Source organism: Schistocerca americana, chromosome 1 (assembly GCF_021461395.2).
Source record: "Schistocerca americana isolate TAMUIC-IGC-003095 chromosome 1, iqSchAmer2.1, whole genome shotgun sequence".
In the NCBI taxonomy this organism is placed as follows: domain Eukaryota; kingdom Metazoa; phylum Arthropoda; class Insecta; order Orthoptera; family Acrididae; genus Schistocerca; species Schistocerca americana.
Genome location: NC_060119.1, coordinates 237,722,897 through 237,745,231, shown reverse-complemented (window position 1 = coordinate 237,745,231; position 22,335 = coordinate 237,722,897). Strand labels below are relative to the sequence as shown.

The following is a 22,335-nucleotide window of genomic DNA, read 5'->3' as shown; positions in this document are numbered from 1 at the left end:
CGTGCTTTCTTTCTTTCTCTGCTGAACAGGAAGTTGTATCATCTACTGCAGGTTTACGAGTTCTATCTGGCACTGTGGACAAGATAGTGAAATGGGAAAAAATACTGAGCTTTGCAAACTTGTTATTTGAAGTCTTTGGTAAGTAAACAGGAATCCATTTTTGGTTAAGTATTTTTCAATGGGGTCCACTGGACCCACTTTTTAACACATATTTAAATATAACCTCTCTGTGGTTCTGCAATATTTTCACTTTTATATATAAGTCACTCACTGACAGAACTATTAATCTCCTACCCATGTTGAGAACTTTATTGCGAAAAATAAGCTGGGAATCAACATCTGAGACAGATGTTGAAAATAAACGTTAAAGTCTTCACAAATAAAGAGTCTTCAGCAATGTTTGCTTAAATTTGTTAACTCATTTGTTTCAGTTTCTGTCAGATTTGTGTACAATTTCTTGGTGGGGACCAGTTTCAAATGTTAACATTCGCTCTCAAGCCAATGCCTGCATTGCAAGTGCTTGCTAGAGAATAATTCCATTGATACACTTATGACACATCTCCAAAAACAGATTTACACAATAAGTGGGGCATTACTATAATACATTCAAGGTACTAGCCTGATACTGAAGGTCAGTGTTAGTTGGAATTACATAAATTATATTTTATTTGAAAATGAAAATGTTGTCATTTTTAGCTTACTACTTTAGTTAAAATCTAGGAACTGTTCAGTGGGGAACAGGGCTATGTCTCATATACTGATACACATCATGCTCAGATGTTTTTGGTGGGGTCCGCCTTAAGCAAAACACAATTTTGTTTTCTATCTCAAACATGTTTCATTGCAGTTGGCAGCATCAGCAGTGAAACATGTTTGGGATGAAAAACAAAATTGTGTTTTGCTAAAGGTGGACCACAGCCAATAACATATGTATTGTTAAGGCAAACACAGACAAAAGAACTTCAACCTTAAGTTGATTATGCCATACTCATCTTTTGTAGCATTGAAACTGAAGTGAGTGGAAAGAAAAAGAAGTTTCTACATTATATAAATTTATTTCAACATTAATATACATGTTTTTGATTGATCCAAGGTGAAACACAAAATAGAAAATAAATCATAATAAAAGACAGATAATTACTAGTTCGCATGGAATGGAAGAATCAGCTGTCTTCTGTCCTCTGAAACTTTGTTTTGTTTGCTCCTCGGTGCCCTTGCAACATCTCTACTTGTTTGCAGTATAATATTAGTTAAAACATATTTCTTATTTTTGTATCTGCATGGGTGTAACAATGCCTCTAAACCATCCTGTTGGCACAAATGTCACTATTCTAGCTTGAAGATAGGTGCTCGACTGGGAAACTGGAAAGCTGAACCCTGTGAGAGAAAAAGCTTGCCATATGGGTCAATCTATGGGGAGTGGAGAGAAAGAACTCTGTGTAGGCACAGAGAAATCACAAGCGCAACTAGTGCGAATGATTGACGCAACTCAAACTTGAAACCAAGAATACAACACACTTTCTAAGCCAGATCCCTTTTAGTTTATCTCAGTGTAAGAACTGACTGACTATCACTGACTGCAAATAAATACCTGTGTCAGGGAGTCTGCCCAGATAACACTCTGCGTGTGCCATATTTGTATACTACTCTGCCATGAGACCACTGACAGCTTACCTGTGTCCATATGCGTGTCCATTGGCAGGTGTACTAAATCCCTCTGCTTCAAAGGTCACATAGGGCTGAAAATGGCCTGTTTTCTGCCATGACCACTGTCACAGAATTGGAGAGGGTGTGTTATTCCTGGGCAGAGGGTCTACCACTGAAGTTAACTAGTTAGTTACATGTTGCATATATCATTTGAATGATCCTTCTATTGAAATGACATGGAACGACTTACAGGATATGTAACATGATTCGTGTTAACGTCAATCAACACATTATTTTTTTAGTCTGACTCAGCTGTGTGTTTTATTTATTTTATTTTTTCAGTCTACCAGTTTTTAAATGAAAGTCATCCATGGAATAGAATGAGTTGTCCAGGAAAAATTATTACAGCTTAGGTTTAAAGTTTGCTCTGCCATCTGTCAGGCACGTTATGCTATTGGGCAATTGTTGAAAAAATTTTATTTCTGCATATAAAGACCTATGACCTATGGCAAGCAGAGAGTGTGGACACTGCGTAGGTAGTTGCAAAAATGCAGCCAACATGATTGATGAGAACAAGTAACATGTAGAATCAAGAGCTTGGTGTGATGTGGAAGCCATGTCCTTGTTAGTCGATCTCAGTAAAAAACTGACTGCTGACAAGTAAACACCTGGGGCAGCAGGTCTGCCCACATGAGGTGTGATCAAAAAATGAAGGCAATTTTTTAATTCCGTGTGCTTCATACATCTGATTTTAAACTTTTTATATCCTGTTGCTAAACCTGTTCCTGATGCATGTTTACATTCCCAACTGTTTTGATTATTTACTTTATTGTTGGCAGTCAAAAAGTTATATGCCTTTCCAAGAGCTTGGCAGATTTTTACGTTCAAGAAAGATGGATCAAAGAATTTGGATTAAATTTTGCTTGAAAAATTGCATAAAGTGTAACACTGTATTTGAAATGTTGACTGTGGCTTACAGTGAACCAACTGAGAGTGAGACAAATGTTTAGTTGTGGTATAAACGTTTCAAGGGGGTTCAAGATGCCATTGGAGACGGTAACCATCTTGGATGCCCTAGCACATCAATTACTGATGACAACGTGCATGAAGTTAAGAAAATGGTTCTGGAAAATTGCCAAATCACAATCAGAGAAGTTGCTGATGATCGTGTGTCCTTAAGCTCATGCCAGGCAATTTTTTTTGGATGTTTTAGTCATGAAACATGTAGCAGTGAAGTTTGTTCCGAAATTGTTCAATTTGGACCAGAAATTATTTAATGTATTTATCACACAAGGAAGTGCTGAATGAAGTTGATAATGATCCAGAACTTCTAAAGAAGGCTATAACAGATGACGAAACATAAGTATATGGGTATGATGTTGAAACCAAGGCCCAATAGAAACTGCCTGAAGAGCCAAGTCATGATTTTTTTTGGCAAAAAACAAAATCGTTATGTTGCTTCAGCCACTGTACTCACCAGACATGTCCCCCCTGTGTCTACTTTCTGTTCCTAAGGCTAAAGAGAACAATGAAAGGATGTCATTTTGCCACCATTAATGAGATAAAAACAGAATCGTTGAAGAAGCTGAACACCATAATGAAAAGTGACTTCCAAAAGTGCTTCAAAGATAGGAAAAAGTGCTGGCACAAATGTATTATATCTGAGGAGGCTACTTTGAATGGGACAAAGTTGGCGTCGAAAAATAAATCAAGATTCTTCGAGAAAAACAAAAATTCCCTTTAATATTTAATTACATATTGTACTACACACTTGCTGTCTGTTATAGCTTTCTGCACTGCTTTGCCACAAGTCCTATAATAGCTCATCTGTGTCCATACAAATGTCCACTGGTGGGAATAGTAAACTTATATTTCAGACAGAATTAACTGAATTACATAAAAGTATTCAGAAACATTTATGAGACAATCCAAAAAGTATAATAATAAGACTATAACATAGACAATATGAAAAAATGGAACAGGCATTTGGGTGTGTAGACATCATATCACATGTCAGGATGTCAGATGGACCTGATGACTGGGAGACCATTGTAAAGGTACTCATGAAGACTTTTGTAATGTCTTTGCTGTATTAACCATTCTTACAAGGGAACCTCCCCATCGCACCCCCCTCAGATTTAGTTATAAGTTGGCACAGTGGATAGGCCTTGAAAAACTGAACACAGATCAATCGAGAAAACAGGAAGAAGTTGTGTGGAACTATGAAAAAAATAAGCAAAATATACAAACTGAGTAGTCCACGTGCAAGATAGGCAACATCAAGGATAAATTGCGCTCAGGAGCACCGTGATCCCATGGTTAGAGTGAGCAGCTGCGGAACGAGAGGTCCTAGGTTCAAGTCTTCCCTCGAGTGAAAAGTTTACTTTCATTATCTTCACAAAGTTATGATCTGTCCGTTCGTTCATTAATGTCTCTGTTCACTGTAATAAGTTTAGTGTCTGTGTTTTGCGACCGCATCGCAAAACCGTGCGATTAGTAGACGAAGGTAAGTGCCTCTCCAATGGGAACCGAAAACATTTGATCGCAAGGTCATAGCTCAACCGACTCCTCCACAGGAAAACACGTCTGATATATTCTATAAGACACTGGTGACGTCATTTGCGTCACATGACAGGAATATGTTGTCGACCCACCTAACTTGTACACTTGGCGAATGGGTAAAAAGTTTCTTCTACCTTTCCCGATTTAGGTTTTCTTGTGGATTTGATAATCACTCCCAAAAAAGTGATGAAAACGTAAGAGTTTGTCACATAAACTGCAACAAATGAATGCAACAGTTTCACAGTCGCACAGTTTTCCCTGTGCTCTGTCAAAACATATGTTTTTAACGTTTTCAAATCTTTCCGTGTGTAGATCGACAAATCCTGCATATGTCCAAGCAAATGTAAACATATCCTGGAATTTTGGAGAGCAAAGTTGATTATGTGTGAGTGCCTGAACTTTGATAATTGTCTGAAAATAAAAAATTAAAACTTTTCACTCGAGGGAAGCCTTGAATCTAGGACCTCTCATTCTGCAGCTGCTCACGCTAACCATGGGACCACGGCACCCCTGAGCTCACATTGCTTGATGTTGCATATGTTGCACCTGGACCACTCAGTTTGTATATTTTGTTTATTTTTTTTCATAGTTCCACACAACTTCTTCCTGTTTTCTCGATTGATCTGTGTTCAGTTTTTCAAGGCCTATCCACTGTGCTAACTTATAACTAAATCTTAGGGGGGTGCGATGGGGAGGTTCCCTTGTTAGTGCACTTGTCACATTAATCAACACCACAAGTCAGGAGAGAATAGTTAATTCATACTAAAAGTACTCAAATATTTCTTCAAAAATCTATTTAGTTGCACCTAAGGAAATGAACATTCAGATAATAGAGTGGAAGAATGGTTGCATTTCTAAAGTACTGCCAGAAAAAGAAGGGAAAGCAATTTTGTGCACTGGAAGAAAAAGAGCTCTGGAAGGATAGAGTAGCAGTAGAAATGATTTAAGCAGGGAGGCAGGTGGTGAAAGCAAAACTTGTGCAATTATTCACAGAATGTTTGTGTAAGCAGACAATACTAGATAGTTGGAACAAAGCTGTGATTGTAATCCACAAGAAAAGAAGCAGAGAATATGTGAACAACTGATTCATTTGGGTTTTACCAGTGGTAAACAAGACTTTTACAAAAATTCTTTCTGAACAACTAGAAGAACTTCAGAAATTTACCAGTGGAAAGAACAAGCTGCTTTGAGAAGTGATTGTAGCTCAGTGAGCCATCTATAGTACCCACAGATTACTGAAAGATGCAACGAATACCAGTTACAACTTTGTATGGAATATGAGGTTTGATCAAAAAGTAGCCCGTCTCCAATGACCTCGTTGTCGACGGGACGTTAAACACCAACCACCACCACCGAAAAGTAGCAAGAAGTTTTGTTTTTCTTAAAGAATCTTCATTTATGCATTGATACCAGCTGTATACCCTTCAAAGTAATCCCCCTCAGGTATAGTACACTTGAGCCAGCGTTTTGTCCAATATCGGAAGTACTTCTGGAACTCACTTTTTGTTACGGTGTTCAGCTCCTGCCGCAATTTTGTTTTTATCTCATCAGTGGTGCCGTAACAACATTCTTTCATAGTTCCTTCAGCCTCAGGAATAAAAAGCAGTCATGGGATCATGTCTGGTGAACACAATGGCTAAGGCAACATAATGGTTTTGCTTTTTGGCAAAAAAGCACGAACAATCATTGATGTGTGAGCAAGAGCATTATCACGATGCAATTTCTGGTTGTTGTCTTATGTCTGCTCAACACAAATAGCACATAACTTCCAGGTACTATTCCTTATTGACTGTAAGACCATAAGGCAGGAACTCATGATGCACTATGCCATTGTAATCGAAGTAAACAGTGTAAAGAACCTTCACATATGATCGAAACTGTCGAATTTTTTTCAGCCTTGGCTCATCAGGCAGTTTGCCTTGGTCTCGACGTCACACCTGTACACACATTTTGTCAGTTGTTTAAGCTCATTTATAAGTTCTGGATTGTTGTCGGCTTCTTACAGCAATTCACGAGTGACGTCTACACAATGTCGTTTTTGGTCGATATACAAGAGTTTTGGAACAAACTTTGCTGCTGAATGTTTCATGCTCAAAACATCTGAAAAAATTGCTTGGCATGAGTCAGAGGATGTGCTGACATTGTGAGCAACATCTCTGATTTTCCAGAACCATTTCTCTACTTCTTTCACAGTGTCGTCAGTAACTGATGTGCTAGTGCATCCAGGGTGGTTGTCGTCTTCAGCATCTTCTCGATTTTCTTTGAAACATTTGTACCATTCACAACCTCTTGTCTTATTCACAGTAATTTCACATGTATAACCTTTTTGACTGCCAACAATAAACTAAATTTATACATGTGTACCAATAAGATAAAAAAAATTGATAAGCAGATTTATAATGCCCGCAAAATTAAAAAATTCTTATTACTTTTTTATGAAACCCCATACCTGGACTATGATAAGTGCTTGATTCTGCTGCAATAAAATCTATGCTGGCAGCATTTGAGAACCAAGGAATAGAATCAACCTACTTCAGTTTGTTCAAGAATTTATACAAGGAGGTTACTGGTTCCATTTTATTATATCAAGAGAGTGAAAACTTTAAACTTGAGAAATAAATTATACAAGGTGAATCCATTCCACCGAAACTATTTTGTGCAACCAAGGATAACATAATTTAACAATTAAATTGGGATGAAGAAGGAATAGGCATAAATGGATTATGCGAACCACCTATGATTTGGAGATAACAGCTTTTTGGTTGGTTTTGGTACAGAAGAACTCCAGTGAACGATGGAGGAACTGAACAGAGCAAGTGTTATAGTGGGCCAGATGTAAGATTAAAGTAAGATCAAAATAATGGTCAATTAGCATGCTGATAGCCTTTGTTGTTGTTACAGTGGTAACACCGTTTCGTGTCAGATCACAAGAGTTAAGCAGTGTCAGTCTTGGCTAGCACTCGGATAGGTGACTGTCCATGCTTGCTGAGCACTGTTGGCAAATAGGGTGCACTCAGTCCTTGTGAGGCCAATCGATGAGCAACTTGACTGAGAAGCAGTGGTTCTAGTCATGAAAGCTGGCAACGGCCAGGAGAACAATGTGCCGACCACATACCCCTCCATATCTGCATCTGGTGACAACTATCGGTGGAGGTGGCAGTCACTCATACCACTGGGCCTATTTGGAAGAAGAGTGTGCTGATAGGAAAGTAGCAAAGATTAATGACACCATTGACAAATTTGTGTTCTTAGGACACATGAACACAACAAGTGAATGTACACTTAGAGGGCACTTTTCACAACTGTCCATAGTTTTCACGTTACATTCATATTGCAGTTGGAAATAAAATTTATTTTAACTATCTGACATAATCAGAATGAAGACAGTGATCTGTCAACTTGAATGTTTTAGATTTTATTAAAACCTGTATTTGGCAATGATCACAGTTAGAAAACAATAATTACTTGTTTTGACCACTTAAATGGTCATCTTCATATCTGGAAATTGTAGAAGGTCACAACTCAAAAATATGTTGGAACACAGAAACATTAAAAAGAATAATTATGTGAAAGTTGTTAGAAGTACGTAACAGGATAGAAACATGCGGTGTTTAAATCAAGAGAATAAATAAAACACTTTGTCATTATAGTGTTCACATTCTTAAGGAAATGACAACTGTAAAACAACATAAAATAAACTTACATCAATATAATCCAAAGCCAATAGTACAAATTTCTGTGCAACAAAACAGTGAAAACATACCTCACAGTCATATTTACATAGATCCTTGCTTTGTACAAACATCATTGTAGTAATATATATATTTGAATTGTTGTCTGTTGTATTGGACATGTCCAACAGAGTAGATACAACTTATGATGACATGGCTGGTGCATACATTTATATGAAACCAATAATGGGGAAAGAAAGGGAAGGAAGGGATGGATGGCATTTTGTGACTTTCAGCTGCACAAGGCATTGTGGTAATGCAATAGCAAAAGTTGAAAATTTGTGCCTGACCAGGACTCGAACCCAGGCTTACTGCTTCTCATGACTGATTGCCAAGACTGCTTCTGCCATCAGAATGTGGCTCCTGACTGACTCAAATTTCGAACTTACCACACACTGAAATGCAATGTCTGTCACCTATTAACCTCCTACTTGCAAATTATTGACTGCCATAGGAGTTTGGATGATATTAGTGCGTCCACACTGAAACAAATGTCAAGCAGCCACCGCGCTCTTACAGAAATGTATATATTTGAGTAGCGTCTATCAGACATGTCCGACGGAACGTGGGGTCACAGGTCAGTGAAGATGCCATTGTGTGGCAGTACAGTACAGTACAGTACAGTACAAACTGTATAGATAACATTGTGTTACATTATCTTTCCCATCAGCATAGTTCAGTAACTATTATCTTGTACTTACGAAGCAACTGTTTACATCTAGAGACTGTTTGCTGTTTTTCAGAATTTTATGCGATGTTCGGTAAAACTGAAATATTTTGAAGAACCATAAAAGAAGAAGAGGTGGTATTTTAATTGTAAAATGGATAGACAGTACTGTGGACATTGTTGTCTCGGATTTGCTAGGGGAAAAACCACTCAAGTTCATAAAAATATTTCGTTCCCAGAATGAAAAACACACAAATGTCCCAACCCAGCAGCAATTCATATGTACAATAAAAACAGGGGTGGAACCAGGGCGTCAACCAGTATTGTATTGCCTTCAGTACTGATGTGGCTTTTGGATTCCACAATAAATAATGCCTGCCATGTGCATGAGACTGAAAGAAAAGTGACAAAAATTTCAGAAGACTTAGTTTTGATGTACCTCACCTAGTAAAAAAGTTTGTAAAAGTGGAGGAATCAATGGCACTTTCCACAAAGGGCTCATCAGGAGTTCTTGGTGGCATTACGTTGTGATGAGATATGCAAATGAAGGTTGTAGGCTTTTACAGTACCCACATGTATAAAATCTGATACAGATTTGTGCATGAAATGGACTATTCTGTCCCATCATCATCATCAACCAATTGTCATCTGCTGTTGGATAAAAGAATCTTCCAGTCTTCTCTATACACACAGTCTTCAGATTTTTGCATATAAGTTCTTTCATGTCAGATCTTCTATGAGGCTGTCTTCTAGGTATTTTCTTATCACAAAGAGCCCAACACATAACCTTCTTTGTCCATCTCCCATCATTTCATCTTGATACATACCCAACCCATTTATATGTCAGTTTCATAATAGTCACTTGCATTCTAAACTCCAGTCTGACCTCCCATCTGTTTGTTCGTCTATCATCCCATCTTGTTATACAAAACATTCTTATTGGACAATCTGCAATTTTTGAATTTGTTTGCACATTTAAAGTTCATGTTGCAAGAAACTAGGCAAAAAAAGATTTCATATATATAACTTACCAGAAATCACAGTCCATTATAAATAATATGCACTTTTCAAACAGCACATAAAATTGTAAACAGATCTTTCGTAGATGATGTATCACACAGTGCTGAACAAGCGGACTTCCCACTATATTCAACAGTAGAATTTCCAAGAATATTTAACGTGTAGGGATAAGAATGAGATAGAATTAGAACATAGTATTTTTATTGGCATTTGGTCCATACGACTTTACATTCATTCTGTTAGGTTATTGATGGCTGCACATAACAATTATTGTTCTTGAGCTTAAAATTGGTTATGTTAAATTTTTAATATCAAGTCTTCAGAACAGACCTCTTTTAATGTATGAGTTAGATTGCTGAACATGCTTATCTTCAAGATGGTATGATGTGTTTAGCATGTCTGCCTGCTGTGGGCTGCTTGTTCTTAGATATCACAGGTTGGATGTGTGTTACAGTCGTGGTAGAATGGTGCTCGCCATAACAAAAGTGACATTGTATAAGCGAGAACAAAAGAAGTTTTATAAACTATCATTCTGGCTTGTCAAAATGTATTTTCACTGTACAATATATTTGTATCCAAACATTTGTGATATGATTGTAATATACATATCTGATGACAGTTTGCTCATTGTGTAAAGAAGCTTAAATAGATTGGTGTCAAAAGAAGAAATATTGTTGGTCAGTATGTAAAATTGAGAAAGAGTCCAGCTGTCTTTCAGTGTCTAACACAGAAGACACTGCACAGGGGAGGAAGTCCAGTAGCAAGAGCAGAAGTATTGTTATCTGGCTTTTACTAGCTGGTCTGGATAAGTTAATTTTATGAAATAGGGCACCATGGAGATTTTATTACACAACAAGATAGAGTAAACCCATAACAAATAAATTAAACTACATATTGTCTCAGTTCTGCGACAAGATTGAATAAACAAACACTTCAAGTGAGTAAACAAATGAACACTTGAACTGGATGCCCCTGTATTGATCTCGCTTTGATCAGAATGCATTGCATATTTGTTTATCAGAATAACTGTTCTCTTAGAGCAACATTCTTACATGGTGTAACTCACCCAACAGACTATCGTTGTCTGAGACTACAAGTGCTGCTCTACGTACAAGAGAGCATAAGGACAAGAGCATGATGATGACATCTTGTGGCCTGCAAATATCTCTCTGCATGTTGGCTTGTGGTAGACACTATGCCCCTCCCAGTGTACTGTCAGGTTTTCTTGTAACCATGACATCCAGGAATGGTAAGATGCTATCATTTTCAATTTCCATGGTGAACTGAATATTCAGGAATGAGTTCAAATGCTGAATAAACATAGGTAATGTCTCTATTCCATGTAGAAACACCACAAATGTACTGTTTACATACCTCCAGAAGCAGGAAGTTAGAGACTTGTTGACCGCAGTACTTTTTCCGCAAAGTCTTCCATAAAGTATTTGGCCACCATGGGAGACTGAGGACTTCCCAGGGCGACAATCTCTACTTTTTGGTAAATAAGAAATAGGTTGAGGTAAGCATATGGTAAACAGTGCTGCAGTGTGTTTCTCATACTTGTTTTACAAAAAGACTGAAGTTTTATACTCATCATCATCGTTCTGGGATTGTGTTTTTAAAGTGGCCATACATATCAATATTCTAGACAATTTTATCAACAGGGATGCAGGTTTTCAAGTAACAAGGGAACAGTCTAATACGATGTCGAAACTTGGTCTGAAATATTTTACAAAGGAAGAATACATTGAAATAAACACAATGGCAGAATTTTAGCTGCCAGACACACTGCAAGTATTTTAAACAAATGTTGAAAATTGTCAAATTTGTAGCTCGCCAGGCGGCTGGAGAAATGTACACCCATACCATAGTTGTTGTGGCAGGCATGAATCTTTGGCAGATAGAAAATTTGTAAACACAGTACAATATGATCATAATTTGCAAAGCAAATTTTGGTTTCTGTTGATAGTTTCTCTGACAGAATTGTTGACAGTTATTCTTTGCTCGGATATGGAACTCATTCAATATCCATAATATTTAGCATTTGCCTTTGCAGTACCGCTAAGTGTTGACAGTGAAGATAAAACTTAATTAATTGTCTTTGTACAAGTTCCAGAGTTTCATAGTAATGTGGAATACAGTTAATGTTTTCAATCTTACAAAGATAATATATGAGGAACGTTGTATACAGTCAAACTCACCTACTTCTCCTGAAGACCTACATATGTGTTACTTATCAGCCAATTTCTTTGACTTTCATTTGACTGATGTCGACATTTCGTTAGAGATTGTGGAAACAAAAGAACCAGAAAATAAATCTTACAATTCCATGAACTGTGGTTCAAACAATAAAGAACAAAACTGCAATACATTCCTAGAAGAAAGACATGTACAGTAATAGAAGAAGACATGTACAATAATAGCTTTCAGTGACAAAAAAAGGCTGTAAATTTTTTGGTTAAATGAAGGAGAGACAAAATGCTTGAAGTAAAAGCAATGTGCAAAGCCAGTTTCGTTTACTAAAATCTGGATGTGAATTATATAAATAGGAAAAAGATTTACATGAAGTATAAAAAATGTTTCTACGTGAAACTCTCAAAAATGTGAAAGAAAAACTATCCAAAAGTCTTAGAATTGCTCGTGGAAGTCAGTGCACCTTCATTGAGGGAGATCTATGAGACGAGGCACACTGATTTGCAAGTGAGATAAACATTACTGATTTCCATAGTTCTTTGACCTGGTTAAACAGATCCAGGAAATTATACGGAAAAGGAAGTCTTGTAATTACGAAGGTTACTTCAACTAAACATGTAGAGGAGATATCATTAATATAGAGAAATTCGTAGCTGATGTGAAGATGAAGTTTATGGTTATCCCCTAAAGTGCTGTGAATAAGTAATCATTCAGATTCATGCAAGAACTGCATGCAAATTGCTCTTTATTATTTCGAATGAAAAAAAGACAGGAGTTGCTTATGGAATTGATGAATGCTATGACACATTCTTATACAACAATGCCAGTGACAAGTATCAGTGAATTACTGTTTCCTCAGCTTTACAGTTATCTTCAGGAGGCTCAAGGCAAATTAGGAGCACTTACTTTTTTATTTTTTTTATTTTTTTTTAAGGATTGTTTAGTTCCAAAAATCTTATAATGAGCATAGCAAAATTTGGAAAAACAGGAGAGAATAATTTTCAATTTTATATCTGAAACATCTTACCAGTTGCAGAAAACAGGTCCTTGCTTTTGTTGGACTCTTGGCCTTAATATAAATACACTTCTACACCTCTGTCTTTAGGAGGATGGCAAAAAGACTGTTAATATAGTCTGGATTTCAACCAGAACCATCAGTGTGATTCAGCCTCTTTATAAAGAAATTTTTCATCAGTGGAAAGCATTTTTCAGAAAACTGTTGGACAATATAATTTCTGATAGGTCTTAGTCACTTAAGGTTTATCAGCGGAACAGTATTGTTAAACTTCTGTCATTTGTGCATTATAAGTTTGCATCACCATGTCTTATGAATGTGGTCAAGTATGCCTGCTACACAGCTGTGCAGATTAACAGTCACGACCATTTCTTACTCCATCCTAATTCAGTTTAAATAAACTGGTAATTACTATGAAGTGCTTGACTGCATCAATTTTTTTTATCTGATGTGCCTGTTGTAAGGAAAATGTTGGTTTTCATCATTCAATAGACACTTCGCATTTTTGTGATGACTACAAGGATTAAACAACTGTGCTACAGGAACTGCTATAAAATACGGGATGGAGCAGAGGAAACACGTGTTTTTCACTACTCAGTAATGGAAACTAGTTTTATTTTTTTAAAATCTTAATTGATGTCCTTGACGGATACAAATTTAAATCCTCTCCTGAAAGTTAATGAATGGCTCTCTCCAACATTTGATTAGGCACAGCTTCAATGTCCTGATGAATGGAAATCTTGAGGTCATCGATTGTATGGGGCTTGTTTATGTACACTCATGATTTCAAGCAGCCTCACAAGAAGAAGTCACAGATCAATAGATCTGGTGAACATGGAGGCCCAGGAACACCACCGTATATAAAATGACATATCCTGGGAACATTTCTCGAACCACTTCCATGGATGCTCTTGCCTTGTGTGCTGTGGCACGATCCTGTTTTTGGCAAAATTTCTCCCAGGTTCACTCAATGCCTTTCAAGTTGTGAGTGAAGAAGGTTGTTTAACATTTTGACATAGCGCACTGATGACACAGCAACTGCAGTTCCTCCCTCTTCAAAATAAGTAAGGTGTCCAACACTCCCTATTGTGAAGATACCACATCACACTGTTACTTTTGATCTGTGAAGAGGTTTTTAGTGAAGTTCAAGTTGGTTCTCCAACGGTCAGTACCAACAGTTCGTGCATTAACATAACCATACAGATGAAAAAGGGCTTCATCACTCATGAGTACTGGGAATCTGCATCTTCCATAAGAACAGTGTCCATTACACTGCAAAATTCTTTGTACTACACAAAATCCATTTCACTTAGCTACTGGATAATCATTGTTTTGCACTAGTGAAATCTGCCTGTCGCCTATTGGATCCTTTCGGGCTTATAAGAAATGCCATTCTTGATCTATTTACATTTTCTGGAGTTTGAACTGAACGGGAAAGACCAAGTGGTTTCTTCTCCATCACAAATCGAGTACTTCTAAATACTGCAACCCATTGGAGTGTAGTGTTTTGATCTTTGACTGCATCTTCACACCCAACATTAAACTTTCAACAGAAAAGACATTGAACCATGGCTACAGAATCATTGTTTCTAAAGAACTGCTCGACCACGAACACATGGATCTCTCTGTTCAACCAGCATCTTGGGCCATATGCTGGAGTTGGCGATCATGTGTGCTTGCTTGAGTGTATGAATGGTATGTGTGTTTCTCTTTTGCTGGAGAAGGCTGTGGCCAAAAGCTTTATGTAACTGTCTTTTAATTGTGTGTTTCTGCAATTTAATGTATCTTCTTTACGGTAAGTAGCAATCTGTGTTTTCCTGCATTGTCGAGCATAGCGACTGAAACTGCATTGTCTGAGCTGTTTGCCAATGGTCGTTCAAGATCAATATCCTGACTTGTTGCCAAATACTAGTACCATTTCCTCTGCTCCACACTGTATTTGTTGTCAACAGATTCAAGTTCTGATAGATGGATGGATATCTGTAGTGTAACATAATACTGCCTTGATTTTCCTTCCTCTGCTAGTCACTTGCATAACAATTAAATCTACATCAGTTTAGCTGTCGATATGAACACCAAGTTATTCAAAATATTAATGATTTGAGACATTTATTGTATGCTTTAAGTGCTTAGAATTCGAGGATGTGCACTTTAGAGATTTTTAATTCATATGTATAAACTGACAAATAGTCAGGCACTTGCTGTGATGTATTTGCCACACAAGTCCTTATCTTATTTAACTGCTTTGTGAAACTGAAGATATTTCCTGTTGATGGCATTTGTGTACCTACAGTTGCTTATCATTCTTTATTTATTTATGACCCAGAACTATTTGAAAGTGATTAAACATACTGATGTGGTAATATAAAGAAGATACATTAAGTTGCAGATAGGTACATTTAAAAGATATATACATATAACTTTCGGCCATAGCCTTCATCAGCAAAAGGGAAACACACACCATTCATACATACAAGCAAGCACATCTCATGCACACACGATCTCCAAATCCAGCATCTTGGGCCAGATCGAGGAGTTAGCAATCAGGTGTGCTTGAGTGTATGAATGGTATGTGCGTTTCTCTTTTGCTGGAGAAGGCTGTGGCGAGAGCTTTGTGTAACTGTCTTTTAATTGTGCATTTCTGCAATTTAACATCTCTTCTTTACGGTAAGTAGCAATCTGTGTTTTCCTGCATTGTTGATATTCCTGGAGTTTCCATTGTTTAATGTAGTATTGTGTTATTTTACATATACTTTTTGAACTTGTACATACTTTTTACAGCTCTGTTGTTTAGTTTTTTTTTTGTAAGTGGAACCCGCAGCAACACATGTATATGAAGAATAATTTTTCTCAGTAAGAATTTATTTTGTTATGTCTTATTTATCTTTACAGGTTCATTAGTTTCTGTTCAGCCAGGGATGAAGTACCCTCAGAAAGTCCTTATGCTTCGGGAGCCAACAGGGCCTATCTTGCAGTGTATCTTCTATGAAATTGACCGTAGGCTGCCATCCTTACAGACAGGTGACTACATAAGGTAAGCTATGAGGCAACGTAATATGGTAAGCGACTGAATTAGAGACAGCTTTTGTACTGGAAGGAAGGCACTGCTATCACCTCAGTTCACAGAATATGACGAGTGAGCATGACATTGTCGGATGTAAAACTGGTCCTGTCAGTGAGAGACATTGACACAATAACCAAGGCAACAGATTGAACATTGAACTGTATTGACGTTTAAAATTTTCTCAGTGAACTAGCCGTGTTAAATGTGTATAAAATGATGGAATTTCAATAGCATCATCCATGTCTTTGCCAGGAAATGTACTGATTGTCAAAAAAGTGGCAGAATTCCACAAAGTAAAGATGATGTAGTGTTGGCCCCTGCAACCATAGATTATATTGGCTTGAATGTGAACAGGCTATTCACAGCAATATGGGTCCAAATATGGTGTGTAATATGAGATATTTCACTTTGTAATATCTTGGGATCAAATTCCTGCATCCACATGTCACTGAGTGGCAACCCTTACATGTGTTACAACTGTTGACACATCCGCTTTGATGTCTTGAGTCCCAGTAATTTTGATGTGTGCGCTCTGACAAAATCTTGTGCATATTCATAATCTGTGTTCAGTTACAAATGATTGTATTAGAAATATACTGCTGTGTTTCAGTACAAACAATGGAAACTCCATGTAGCAATATCACCAGTGTAAGAAAGACAGATTGCTACTTATTGTAAAGAAGACACTTCAAGTTGCAGACAGGCACAGTAAAACACACAAACACACACACACACACACACACACACACACACACACACACACACACAAGCAAGCAAGCACACACCTCATGCACACACGACTGCCAGTTGCATCATCTCGGGCCAGAATGTTGTGTTTCAGTACAATGTTGGGAAATTGCATAGGCTGTCACACATAGCTCCTACCACACTCATATGAAATTTTCTAAATACATGGCACTCTGAGGCCATGACTATACTTCACAGGATGCAGAATCTCTTCAGTTCATTTAATCAGCTGAATATGTTATCAATTTCATGTGATATTGCTGCACAGATTGGAAGCATCACATCAAAATGTTTCTTGGAACGTACTTTTAGCTGTATGTATCACAGTGTTAAGCACAGCTCTCTTTTGGCTAGAGTGATGCAAACTATTCCCTTTAAAGTAACAGTTTTTGTGTGGGTCAGTTTTCAGTACACAAAATGGCCAAGCTATGCATTTGCAATTTTGCACCAGTGGTGTGTTGGAGCGAAATGCGGTTGGCATCCCTGCACGTGCCTGTGTTTAATGTAACTGCCAGAAGTTGCATTGTTGTCTGTTTGGTAGTTACTGTTCAGTGCTGTATTGAGTAGCATGCTGTGTTGCACAGTTTGTAAATTTTGAGATGGCAGAGTTAGAGGAGCAATGTGTCTGCACCAAATTCTGCATGAAACTCAAGAGAACCTTTGCAGACACACACCAAATGATGCAGGAAGCCTACGGTGATGAGTGCTTAAGCTGTACTTGCTGTTATGAATGGTTCACATGGTTTAAAAATGGATGGGCGGAAGTTAAAGATGACCCTTTTTCAGCTGTAGTCATCCTGCACCTATGACGAGTCCATCGTCTCAATTTATGAACTATAGGACATGGTTTCATCCAGCAAAACATCCCATATAGACTGTGACAGGGACACGAAGGGATCGACATGTCCATCTCTTCTTTAACACAAATAAAATGTCCAATGCGACAATTAGCACGTACTACTAACAACATAGAGAACAGGGCATCATCATGATTCGCCATTTCATTTCAAACATTGGAAAGTACTTTTTAGTGTGACATACTAATTTTTATGATTTTTTGGATATTCATTTTTACTGTGTTCTCAGTGTTATTGAGTGATCTGGAGGTGTTTGCAGGAAACAAATGAAAATAAAAACCATGTGAAGAGGGTCTTTTTCAGTTAGTATAAAATAAATACATGAATACCAAAAACCAAATTTTCACACGTCTCTGGCAGTGCTCAAAATAAAATTAATCAAAACTAGCTCGAAAACAATTGTTAAGTTTAGTGGTGACATTCATTTTCTCTCAGAAGTTAATTGACCATTTGAAAAGTTTTCTCTATTAGGTACTCTTTGAGAATTTGTTTGAATTTTGGCATTTGTTTCTGAAGACATTTGATGTATGATGGTATAGCATTAAACGGCTTAATGCTGGAGTAATAAATTTCTTTTTTAACCAGATTAAGACTATTCAGCTCAATGTGCAGACTGTTTTTATTCTTGTGTTGCAACCATGATATTTTCTGTTGTATTTGTAGAGAGAAAAATATGCAGTGAGGAGATGGAAAGAACCCCCTCTTTCAAAACAAGTACCAGCAAGAGTGCTTATAATGGATACCAGTCATTATTCTGACAGCTTTTTTATGAAATGATTTTTTAATTTTTTAAATTAATTAATTTATTTTTTGCAAGAGATTGATTCCCCCAGAATATAGTAGCACACAACATTAATGAATGAAAGTAGCCAAAGCAGGGAAGCTTAATTCTTTCTACTTGAGTCACTGCAGCAATAACCCACAGTGCAAATATTGTTGAGCTGTCTGTTAAAAGGTTGAAGAAGGTGGAATGACTGATTAGATTTGCTCCCAATATAGGCACCCAGCAATTTTGTCCTTTCAACTTTTCAGATTGGTTGATCTCTACACTTACGTTAATTGCTTCAAGATTTCTTTGTGGTTTATGGAACCTCATATAATGGATTTTATCTGCATTGAGTGAGAGACTGTTTGGCGAAAACCAGTTTAAGATATCAGTGAAAACTTTGTTCACAGTTTGTTCCAATATTATCTGGCAATTCACCACTGAGAATTGCAATATCATCTGTGAAAAGGGTAAATTTACTCTTTGTTACAGATCAAAGATGGAGGTTGTTAATGAACTTAAGAAATAGCAGTCAACCTAAAGTAGGGCCTTGTGATACACTGCAGCTTCTGTTGTCCCACTCAGATGAGCCAGTTTCTCTGGATGAGCCGTCCAGCATTGCAGTCTGCTTTCAGTCCTTTGGGTATAACTGAAGCCATGAACTGACAGTACCACCTAAATATGATATACTGCCTTTTTCAAAACAATTTGATGGTTGACACAGTGAAAGGCTTTTGAGAGATCGCAAATGATACTGGAGATTTTTCCTGTTAATGGCTTCCAAAACTTTATTGTTAAAGAAGAAGATTGCTTTTTCAGTACAAAGACCAGCACACACACCAAATTGACTTTTGTTCAGGATATTGTGGAAGGTGAGAGAATAGAGACTCAGTCTGTGCCTGACATTACTTATATCTCATTTTTGAAAGACCTGTATCACTACAGCCAGTTTTAGTCTGTCATGGACAACTACTTCTTGTGGAACTGTAAAAACTTCAAGATTTCTAAAACCCCATTTCAAGTGTCTTTAAAATATTGATTAATTTCTGTGTGTGTGTGTGTGTGTCATGTTCTCTGTTTTTCTGCCAGTTTCTCTTTTCATCACATTCAATATGGTTTTTGTTTTGTTTTCTCAGTTTCAGATTTTATGCATGTACTCTTAGAGTGATTTATTATCTTTGTTTGGATGTAAGTATAATGTAATTGGATAGATAAAAAATCTACCCACCAAGCAGCGGCAGGAGAAAACACACACACACACACACACACACACACACACACACACACACACACGCAAAGGTTTAACTTCGGAGACAGTGGTGTCTTCTTTCGGCAGAAGAGTTGAAGGGGAAGGATTAGGGGTGAAGGAAAAGGACTGGAGAGGTTTAGGAAAAGGACTACAGTTCGGAAAAGCCACCCAGAACCCTGGGTCAGGGGAGACTTACCGTACGGGAAAAGGAAAGACTTTCCTTCTCGTCCTGTCCAGTAAGTGTCCCCTGACCTGGGGTTATGGGTGATTTTCCGAATTGTACCCATTTTCCTAAACCTCTCCAGTCCTTTACCCTTACCCCTCTTCTTTCTACTTACACTCATCTGCTGGAAGAAGGAGCCACTGGCTCCAAAAGCTTGCATAAGTTAAACCTTTTTGTGTGTATGTGTTATACTTCTTATTTACATCTTTTTAATCAAAAAATTGACTCCAGTCTATCTCTTGCTGGCTATAGTTGAAAATTATAAGGCTCTTATCATTTATTGTCCTAAAATATATCCATAGCTTGACAGAACTATTCCACAGATTGATGTCAGTGAAGATAAAATTATGAGTGTGATTTCAATTGTAATATATGCTTGTGTTACACACTCAAAGGCATCTGGAAATAGGTGTTTGGTCCAAAGAGATTCCAGTGGGGTGTTTACCATATTACACATCAAGGTGGGAACAATATTGCTGCAGATGACATATTAACAATCAGCCAATGGTTCACAAAGAACATCTTCAACATTAATATAGCTCCATGCTATATTGGACTCCAGTCTATCTCTTGCAGGCTATAGTTGAAAATTATTAGGCTCTTATCATTTATTGTCCTAAAATATTTCCAAAACTTGACAGAACTATTCCACAGATTGATGTCAGTGAGGATAAAAATATGAGTGTGATTTCAATTGTAATACATGCTTGTGTTACACACTCAAAGGCATCTGGAAGTAAGTGTGTGGTCCAAAGAGATTGCAGTTGGGTGTGTACCGTATTACACATCAAGGTGGGAACAATATTGGTGCAGATGACATATTAACAATCAGCCAATGTTGGCTGCAGTGGCCACCACTGCATCATTTTTCAGCTGTGGAAATCTGTAATTTTTTTTAATAGTCAGTAGATTTCCTGATAAAGAGAGTGGTGGATACTATTGAAAGCTTACAAATTTGTACATATTTCACTAAGAACATCTTCAACATTAGTATAGCTCCATGCTACATAAACATGCAGTATTTGGGCTTAGTAGTGGAAGCACTCTTGAGTTTTATGGTATGTTTGAAAACAAGACAGGAAAGAAAGTTTGGGTTTAAAATTCTGTCATAACGATGTTATCAGATATGGAGCACAAGTTCATATTACACTAGGATGGAGCAGTAAATGTTCAGTGTAATTTTTTTTTATATGAATCAGTCTGACATTCACCTTAATCAACACAGAAAACTTAGATGAGAACATGTATCTTGCACCTTAACAGCTGCGTCACTTTACTCAGTATTTTCTAAATCAATTTTGAATCTTACACATGTGTTTGCTGTGTAGATCTGTTTAAGATGGGAATGTGCCAGTAGTCCCCATGTGTGTTACTTGGACAGCGATATAAAGATAATGCTTCAAAGGTGGATGTAAATGGCAATGCAGCCTGCATGACATTTAGAACTTGAGCAGATTAACATAAAGAAAAGTATTAGCCTCTGGCAAGAAATTCAGAGTTTAAGCCGCAACTGTAGACTAAATGAAAAATTTGAATTAATGTAGGATCAGATCCCCTTCACTAAATAACTACTCACTTAGTCTTAAAGAGCTTAAATTGTTCAGCAGTTCCCCATGACAGAAGTGTTGTAACTGCGACCAGGACGGTCGCGGGGTAGCACTGACGGAAGGCGCGGTGGGACCCGCGGAATGCCCGCGAACAACAACCCAACGGAAAAGGACGGACACGCCCAACGTAGGACAGAATGAATACGACAAGACCGAACAACAGTCACAAGGAAACAAACTCGTACACGAACCAGGAAGAAAGCAGTCTAGCGCAAGCGAGGTGTAAACCGACTTAAGCGAGATTAGACTGACTGGATGAGCGAGTGGCTGGCGCTTAAGTACGCTCTCTGGGGCGCCGCTATTGGCCGCTGTGACCACGTGTTCCACTGTGGCGCCCCCACACTAAAAGCGGGCCAGGAAGCACACGCTGCAACAGCTTATGGTGCAGAGACCTCTATGGGTCTTCGACGTCCATGAGGTCTGGTGTGGATTCAAATTCGGTGTCATGCGGTACCAGAAGAAGAGACATTTCTCTTATTATTTGGTAAACCCTAACCATTAATATGTTAATCACCTTTAATTCCAAGTGTGTTGTGTCTATAATCCACTTTCCAAAATCATACCTCCAAATGCAGTTTCCCTTCAATCACAAAACACGTTATGTAGCTTACGATAACCCAATTCATTCTGCAAAAACAATCTAGTTTGTTCATGCCACTTTTCATGCAATTTACTGTTTTACTCATTTGCAAATGAACCTCTTGTGGGAGCCTATCAATTCTCGCACTCAGCAACACATATACTCACAAATGTGAATCTATCCCAATTATTCATCAACTCTCATTAACTGGTCATCATACAAGACATGAAAGCAGTAGTAGTGATGTTCTTCACAGGACTGCATTATTCCGCATAGATATTTCCACACAGTACAACATTGGAGAACAAGCTCAGTGATTCAACGGAAGGAACTTTGGTCAGAACTCTGATGCTTCAGAATTTTGCATATGAGTTGTGTCTCTCATGGCTCATTAACAATGTTTTGGGACT

General features: G+C 37.6%; 1 protein-coding gene across 2 annotated transcripts in view; it reads left to right on the top strand.

Moving 5' to 3' along the window:
* LOC124623521 (spermatogenesis-associated protein 22) overlaps positions 1-22,335 on the top strand; it is a 119,750-nt gene that overhangs the window by 76,688 nt on the left and 20,727 nt on the right. For both annotated transcript variants that reach the window (XM_047149043.1, XM_047149044.1), the window contains exons 4-5: positions 30-138; positions 15,725-15,866. In XM_047149043.1, the coding sequence (XP_047004999.1) occupies positions 30-138; positions 15,725-15,866 (251 nt within the window). The remainder of the gene's footprint in view (positions 1-29; positions 139-15,724; positions 15,867-22,335) is intronic.